We start from the raw sequence: 8,943 nt of genomic DNA on the forward strand, positions 1-8,943 counted from the left end.
CTAATACATATATTACGGCGGGCCTGATAGTGGGATAGATGATAGATCACTACACTATATATTTGCTTTATGGATTTATATATGCTTTTTTTTCTCTCATTTATTTTGCTTTTCTCCAGTCTGATTCGATTCTTATACTGTAGTAGTATTTTACTTGGACATTTCCTCTTTTTTTTTTTTTCCAAAAGTTTATATTTGTAGCATTCAATCTTTGCAAGTGTACAAACTCTGGACTGTTGTCTCTCTCGTCCGTCCCATCGAATACTGCTTATAGCTGAAATTCTCATTTTGCTATTTATAGGGAATATATAGTTAATTCACATTTCTTCTCCAACGCTCCCACCAAACCAAACAGACACCCGTCATAATTTCCCTGTTCACCATATAAATTTCCCGTCTGCCCATTCTTAAAAAGAATAAAACAAAAAAAAAAAAGTCAAGCAAACCAACAGCTGAAGATGGCCCTCTCGACTCACCGGACCACCACCGCTCTCCTACGCCACCTAACTCCTGCTATCTCTTACCTCCGCCACATCTCCACCGACTCCACCTCCACAATCACCGTCGAAACCAGCGTTCCCTTCACCGGCCACAAGATCGACCCGCCCTCCCGTTCCGTCGATACCACAGCACAAGAACTCATGTCGTTCTTCCGCGACATGGCCTTGATGCGCCGGATGGAAATTGCCGCCGACTCTCTCTACAAAGCCAAACTCATCCGCGGTTTCTGCCACCTCTACGACGGCCAGGAAGCGGTGGCGGTCGGCATGGAAGCCGCCATCACGAGAAAGGATTGTATCATCACTGCCTACAGAGACCATTGTATCTTTCTAGGCCGCGGGGGAACTCTATTGGAATCGTTTTCTGAATTAATGGGGAGGAAAGATGGGTGTTCCAAGGGGAAAGGGGGTTCGATGCATTTCTATAAGAAGGAAGGGGGATTTTACGGAGGACACGGGATTGTTGGGGCTCAGATTCCTTTGGGGTGCGGATTGGCGTTTGCTCAGAAGTATAAAAATGACGAGAATGTTACTTTTACTTTGTATGGTGATGGCGCCGCGAATCAGGGGCAGTTATTTGAGGCTTTGAATATGGCTGCTCTTTGGGATCTGCCTGCCATTTTAGTCTGCGAAAACAATCACTGTAAACATCCCAAAATACCTTTCCTCTTTTGTTCTTTTTATTGCATTCATGGTTGTTAATTTATAGCTCGAAAAGTTATGTTTCTAGCATGTAGTTTTTTCTCTCATATTTGTGGTTGTCGGGTTTTTGTGGAAAAGTAAAATGCAGTTTGATTTGTTGTTTGGTGTTAGAGTTTCCATGTGTATGAGTTTCTCTGAGAATTTCTTGTCCTGTATTCTATTTGAAAGAGGAGGTTTTTGTTTTTGTTGAATGTTTTCGGGTAGGAAGACGTGTTAGGTATTGTGTATCTGTGAAATGTCTTGGAATGCATTCAAAATTTGAAGGAAGTAATCTGTTATTGGGTTGACAGATGGAATGGGGACAGCAGAATGGAGGGCAGCAAAAAGTCCAGCTTACTACAAGAGAGGGGATTATGTTCCTGGTTTGAAGGTGCTTTAACATCCTTACTTGTTTAATTTTTGGCTTCTTCTGTTATTGCTACTTACTCATTTAGTTTTAGTTAACATATTTTAGTTCTAAAGTTGTAAGAGTGTATTTTTGAATCAAAGCAGTTTGTTAAGAAAGTTATTCTTGAAATTTGATTCAATGCTTTTGTAATAAAATGCAATGGTACCATGGAGCAAATTGCAGCAGCATTTTCAATATACCAGTTTATGAAGTAATGTGATAATTACCACCCTGTTTTTGCCTTGTTTTGGAGGAAATGGCATTTGTCATGTGCCTGGGGTTATAAAGCAATTGAAATTTGGTTGACAACAAAATAAGATAAAGTGGGGCAGTCATTAATGGAATAAAAGATTTTGCTTTGATAACTAGGTTGATGAAATGTCAAAAAGTTTTTTTCTTTAACCTTTAAATGGGAGGCTCACTTTGATAACAAGACATGATGCTTCGAAAGTAATTTCTTTGTAAATGCTGTAGGTGGTTTACATATCGAGTTCTGCAGATAGATTGAATGTCACTCAACGTGGTAGATATTTTTCAACTGCCATATAATGTTCATGTTGATTGATTTTGAATTGAAGGTAGTATGAGCACACTTAAATGAATAAATTCCACTAATATTTCATTTTGATCTGTTCATTTAGAATCTTACAGAAAGTTATAGTGGTTCACATCATTTGTTTATCTTGTTTCTATGAAAAAAAACTGTAATAGACTTGTTTATTCGAAAATTATTAATTTATAGATGGTACCTTTCTTTCCTCTGATATTGTTGTTTTCTTTATGTTTGATGATTGTACTTGGGATTTCTCCCCTGAGTCGGGCATGTGAATTGGAAAAGGTTTATCTTTTTTTGTTTCTGCTTTGCTTTTTTCTTGGGGAGAGGGGTGTGCTACAGGAATGTTCACATATTTCCAGATCTTTCCTATAGTTTTTGGTTTATTATACTGCAGGAAATCAGTAGGCTTAGTGCTTGACAATCTCAAAAGACATTGGTCGATTGAAAGTGTTAAAGAAATAAAATAAGAATGTCATGGAATGATATGCAATCATGTCTGTTCTCTCTTGTTTCTCCATTGTTCATATCGGTTATCGTTAATTCTATATATTTGTCCAAGAACAGGTAGATGGTATGGATGCCCTTGCTGTGAAACAGGCATGCAGATTTGCCAAGGAACATGCCCTGACGAATGGGCCAATTGTGAGTAAAACTACATAGCTTATTCCCTGTACTTTTTTAAGTATTGAGTAGATGTTCATTAGATAACTCTTGTCATTTTCCTTTCTTCCTTTATTTATACTTTGATGTTTCCTTAAGTCTGGACAATAAGATCATACATTGTTTATTTAATTCATCTTCAAGCAAAAGTGAGGATAAAGAGATATGATATAGTGGAACTTATTATTGGATCTAGTTGCTGGTCTATGTTGTTGTGTCTCTGTAATCTTATTGTTGCAATCTTGTAATTGATTGATTTATTTACTAACAAGGGTGAAGAGAGTTGATGTTGGAAAGCATTTACATAAGGAATGCAGATATAGTTTTGAAATAGTACTTAATTCTTTTGGTTCTAGATATTATAACTAGACTTTTCATATCCTAAATGCTGCAAGGGAAAAACTTGACTACTCTTTATGTGCTGTTGAGTCTTTTATGACTGTTGACCTATCCTGGAGTTAGCAAATGCTATGCCGTATCCATGGAATCTTATGTATGAAAATGATATCAAGTTTGATGGTTGAATAGAAGCGTAAAGCAGTATATGTTGGAAGAGAACAAATAAGTAGAGTATTATCCATTTCCTATGATTAAGCTTTGGCCTACTAAAGAGTCTAACGTGTCTACCACAAGGCCAGTCATTATTTTGGATTATTTGTATTATACTATTATGTTTCCTTTCCACTCTTTATTTTTAATATTCAACATCCCAATATGAACTCTTTTATCAGTCAACTGTTAGAATTGACACAGTATCCTGAGAAGAACAGAGTTTCTTTCAACCCACATGAAATGTTTTGTAGTTTAGTCAGAATACCAAGAGAAAAGCTTGAGTGATGGTTTATTTGACAAACCCTAGGTTTATAATAACAAATATTTGACAAACTCTAGGTTTATAATAACAAATAAGATGCAAGAAGCAAAGTCATATTGGGAAATTTTGATCATCTTTCACTACTAGCATCTTAATGTCTTTATTTCTGCAAGTAATTTAAACAGGAAACAAAAGATCCTTGTGGCATAAATGACTATGTAGAATACCCATAAAAATAATGCTTATTTCCTTTCTCCAATTGTGTCAGTAATTGTGCTATTCGACATTCATGCTTTTGGTAAATTATCTGCCTGTCAAGTATATTTATGCATTTAATAGCTAATGTAGTTGGAAACAAAGAAAATTCAAATTTCCGAGTTTCACTTCAGCAGCATGGCACAAAATCTCTACATCCTACAACTTTAATTTTAAACCTAGGATGACTTTAATTTCAAGATGATCGTCTGGATAAAGTTAATGAATTAGCATCCAATGACCAAGTCTTTTAGTAAATATTGTGGTTCTTTATTTAAATGGTCAATTCTGTTTTCCATGTCAGCCATGGGTGTGTTTTAACTACGGAGCACACTTAAATTATATGAAGTATAAAGATGCTTGGATTGGTTGGTGAGCATTCAAAGTGCATCTACTATACTGTCTCCGTTCACTGAGGAGCAAAAAACTTTTAGGGTTGTGTTGATATTTGTCTAATGCACGTGAAATTTACATTCTCCTGAATCACACTGCTTAATGCCCGGCAAGGTGCTTTTATTCTTCATTCATCATCGTGCACTATTGCATAAGTTGGATGGGGGTAAAAGGTTATATATGGATGTGAGTAAAGATTATGTGATGCCATAAGGAGCTTATAGAAAACAAAATTTTGGACTAAGTGCTTATTCTTTTGGTTGAAATTTTTGATGCAATATAGCTGTTAATACATGGGACAAGCAGTTTGAACCTTTTGCATGTATCATTGGTAGCTTGTACTGTCTGTTTACTTGCTTCATGTAGCCAGTTTGTCACTTTATTTGGTAGAATCTGTGCTATTACTTTTATCATTTGCCAAGAATCCATAAACTACTAATGCTAAAGAATGTGAAGAAATTTCATTTTATTTAACCTTTGTCCTCTTGGTTATTGTCCAGATTCTGGAAATGGACACCTATCGATACCATGGTCACTCTATGTCTGATCCTGGAAGTACATACCGAACCCGTGATGAGATCTCTGGCGTGAGACAGGTTGTTATGTTTCCTATTGTGTTAGAAATATATTCTCCTTGATGCTTCACATACAAACTTAATAAATCAACTACTTTTTACTGCAGGAGCGTGATCCAATTGAAAGAGTCAGGAAGCTCTTATTAGCATATGATATAGCCAATGAAAAGGAGCTGAAGGTTAATTTAATTTGGTTAATGCTGATTTAATGGCTTCAGAATTTTCAACCTCTTATAGGCACTTAATCTGTCTTTTTTTTTTTAATTGCATATATTTTTCAAGAATACATGCATAAAGAGTTTTGGGGAATAATGGGATATCATGATTGACGGTTGCTTTTTTGGTTTATTTGCTGATGTATTTGAATTTTTCCATACCCAGGATATTGAAAAAGAAGCGAGAAAACAAGTTGATGAAGCCATTGCAAAAGCAAAGGTGAGAATCATGACTGAGCACCTATAATGTGTATCATTGGTTTCGACCTTCTCATACTCGGCTTACTTTTAACTTAGATGAGCTAGTGCTGATGTCTCTCTCTCTTTGCAGGAGAGCCCTCTGCCTGAGCCTTCTGAACTGTTCACAAACGTATATGTCAAAGGATACGGGGTGGAGGTATGATAGATTTCAGCTATGAGTACGGTTTAGGTGTCATTGTTTGGACTCGCATCTACTGGTTGATTGTAGTCATCATTGTTCAAATTTGAGCATAAATATTGATTTATTTTTGGCTTACCATGAGAGTTTCTGGGGTATTTTTCTTTGTTGGGTGCTTGATCAATGTTAATTTGCACGATTATACAAAATGAAAAGGAATCTTTGGATAACTTTGTTTTTGGTGTAATATGATTTACCCTAAAAGACAATAGGCCACATTTTATCTTATTTTGTTCCGAAATATGGCAATGGAAATGGATGAAAACAGAAAATGATTGATAACGTGAGACTTATTTCTCAACAGGAGATCTGGTATTTTATGAATAATGTTTTTATGTAATTTCAGAATTTGTTGTAGAAAGATTTTTTATTCAATTTCAGCCAATATCATATAGGTTATGTTGTACCTGTTATCATTATTCCTTGTCTGGGCGGAAAAAATATATGAGAATTAAGGTGAAGAAGAAAGAAAAGAGAGGAATTTTCTATTGGTGGTTGCATAGCAGAGTTTCAATATGGTGGTTGTATTTGCATTAACTGAAGGCGTTCTTTTGCAGTCTTTTGGAGCGGACAGGAAAGAAATTAGAGCTGCACTTCCATGAAGCAAAAATTTGAAGGAACCACCTGCTAGGACCAATGTGAAGCAAAAGAAGAACATTTTTAGACAATAATACTTGCAAAAATAGAAAGTTTTACGCTATATTTGGGAGGACTGGTGCAGTATTCATCGACTCCTTTGTTTGGATAGGAACGGTTCTTCCCTAGTGCTCCTTTTGACAGCTGAGTGGTTGTGATTTTCTGGAAAGCAAAGCTGGGGGATTACGAGATTCATTCTGTTCTGTTTTCTTTTTCGAGGAAGTGGGATGTATTGATATGCATAAAGCAATTGTCACGCTTGCATTTCTGCAGGGGAGTTTTGTCTCTTTTTGTGAGGTTCTTAAAAGAGTCTCTCTGTTACTTTCAAGTGAAATTTAATTTCTGTTAAAAGCACTGCTGCACCAGAGTCGTCGGTGGATATTCACCTTTACAACTCTTTGAAGTGGCCGCCAGACCGCTACAGGTGCATTATGTTATGGCCCTTTGTGGAAGACCTTACAAATCATGCATTTTATTCATTTTTGCCGCTGCCATAAATGTTTGTTTAGATCACAAACTCGTTTTAATAAGAAATGCGAATGATATGCGTGTAGACACGCTCGTCTAAAATTGAGCACTCCCAAATGATTCTTGGATGTGGCTTTGGTAAGTTCGTTAACCCGTTCTCTTTTCCGCTGGTCGTCCAGCCTTTTTAATTTATATATAAAAATACATTTTTCTTTTTGGGAGGGGAAAAGGTTCTCTCCTGGTATGCTGCACCCTTTTGCTTATTAACATCATATTATTATACAAGTATGTACCATAAAATTATTATTATTATTATTTTTTTGGTGGGTAAGCATGTAGGAGTACCACAAAATGCAGTACGGAAAGGGTTAACATTTGTGGGGATGCGCTTAAAGCCTTGCAACAGCGAAGCAGCTTTTAGAGTTTGGTCCTTGGCTGCTGCTGCTGCTGCTGCTGGTGGGGGTATAGTCAGGCACAGCTCTCCAGACAAGTTGGCTCTGCATGACAGAATCTGTGGAAAATTGGGAGTGGTTAAAAACGAAATAAATAAATTAGGCGAAGCAAATATGTCCACATGCCATAACATCTTTTGCCAAATATATATTAATGTTTATTGATAAACCCCGCAGCCAGCGGGATTGGGTGAAATTGAACCAGCAGCAGTGTACGAGATGGTAAATTACAGCCTCCTCAATGCCCCTGCCTAAGTTAACAGCGTAGTACTATGGCGTCGAGAAAAATTATTCGAGTTAGAATCATGCCATCTTCAAAACTTACACATTCGAAAAGGAGTTTTTGTTTTAGCCTTTTCAACTTCCACCGGATGCAATTAGGCCTGTCAACTGTATTTCGAATACGGGTAGGGATTTAATTCCGTTTTTCGGATTCGGATCCGACCTGAATCCTTTTTGTAAAAAAAAAAAGGTTCAGATACGGAATAAAGTATTCCAATCCGAATCTGAACATAAATGGATTAATAATTTAAAAAATATATATTTATCAATATAATTTGATTATGATGATGTATTTGAGTAAGGTCAATTTGATTTCTTTTCTTATTTGATTTTTTCTTGTATTAGTTAGAAATTAGTTTACAAATATATTTGTTCTCATTTTTATTAGAAATTGTAAGATTTGATAGAATTTTTCGGGTAAACCCGATTCGGATCCGAGACCCGTTGAATCCGGATCCGAAATATAGAATAGAAGACTCGTCGGATTCGAATCTGATACAGTATGCCGGGTCCGGATCTGAAATAATGAATTTCGGCCCGGACCAGCCTGTTGACCGGCCTAGATGCAATCAATACTCGAAAACGTACCATAATAGAGTTAGATATGAGACTTATTATTGTCTCGGGTCATATTATACCGAAGTAGATGTTCTAGTGCTTTCCTTTCATTCGTCTGCCCACCCCAGGTCCATATCAAATATTACTGCAATCCAAATATTACTACTACTTTCATGCTATTAATAGTCATACACAAGGGGAGTTACACCTGGCTTAATGGTTAGCTTAATACAACAATAATCCAGTGCATATGAGTAATCATGGAACAGAATCAATTTAAATGCAACAAGGCATTAAAAGAAAAAAAAAAAAAGGAAGAGGATCAAGAAAAACCAGGAGGATCCTGAAATGATCTGGCAAGTTGGATTTGGTTTACCCAGACCAATTAAGTAAGCGACAATGCTAAACTGGCTTGGACTTCCTTCCCTGTTAGTTCCTCCGCCTCGTTTTACATTTATTCCCTTCTGGGCCGGCGGTCAGAACATATAAAAACTCGAATGGGGACAAGAAATGCTGCACCACCCTCCGACAGGTTTGCAGTTTGCACCGCACCAGTGCACTCGATCGACTCAACCCCTGTGTTGTGTTGTTTGTAGCATAGCAGATTATTATTAGCAGCACATCAATAATGATAACTCTGGGTGTGTGTGGGCCTTGTTAGCCTTAAATAAATTACTGCTCGTACCACGACTTGGTACGTACTAGTACTAGTTTTGAATTTTGATTTGGCCATTTTCTGCACCAAAACAAGCCCCCCCTCAGCCCTCAGGGAATCCAATGCACCTCTGCGCTCTGCGCTCTGCAAACTACAGGTCCACCACTCCTAACTGCATCTCCAGCTCTATTTTCCCACCTCTCAGATTCTTACAATAAAATTGCTACAAATTCAGACTGCATGCTTCTCGTCTTGCTAAAACTGTTGTTGTTGTTGTTGTAATACTAGAGTAGAGTATAGATGTTTTACTGGCTGACACGAAAGTTTAAAATATGGAGTTTTGAGCATTGCCCAAATTTTCTAGAAGCAAATGTATAAGAAACCATTTAAAACGT

General features: G+C 36.9%; 1 protein-coding gene across 1 annotated transcript; it reads left to right on the plus strand.

Annotated features, from left to right (window-relative positions):
• The first annotated feature begins 323 nt into the window (after positions 1 to 323).
• LOC113753084 (pyruvate dehydrogenase E1 component subunit alpha, mitochondrial) lies at positions 324 to 6,612 on the plus strand. Its single transcript, XM_027297171.1, has 8 exons — positions 324 to 1,143; positions 1,493 to 1,572; positions 2,711 to 2,788; positions 4,769 to 4,864; positions 4,951 to 5,022; positions 5,225 to 5,278; positions 5,390 to 5,455; positions 6,055 to 6,612. Exons 1-8 carry the CDS (start codon positions 459 to 461, stop codon positions 6,097 to 6,099), a joined length of 1,176 nt encoding a protein of 391 aa, XP_027152972.1. The 5' UTR covers positions 324 to 458; the 3' UTR covers positions 6,100 to 6,612.
• The last annotated feature ends 2,331 nt before the right edge of the window (positions 6,613 to 8,943 follow it).

Source organism: Coffea eugenioides, chromosome 11, assembly GCF_003713205.1.
Source record: "Coffea eugenioides isolate CCC68of chromosome 11, Ceug_1.0, whole genome shotgun sequence".
Lineage (NCBI taxonomy): Eukaryota > Viridiplantae > Streptophyta > Magnoliopsida > Gentianales > Rubiaceae > Coffea > Coffea eugenioides.

Bases quoted from the DNA above. Each gene is read 5' to 3' on its own strand.
- LOC113753084 (XM_027297171.1), top strand. From the start codon at position 459: ATGGCCCTCTCGACTCACCGGACCACCACCGCTCTCCTACGCCACCTA. The intron at 4,865-4,950 runs GTTGTTATGTTT...TTTTTACTGCAG, and splicing joins AGATCTCTGGCGTGAGACAG to GAGCGTGATCCAATTGAAAG. The intron at 5,456-6,054 runs GTATGATAGATT...GTTCTTTTGCAG, and splicing joins TCAAAGGATACGGGGTGGAG to TCTTTTGGAGCGGACAGGAA.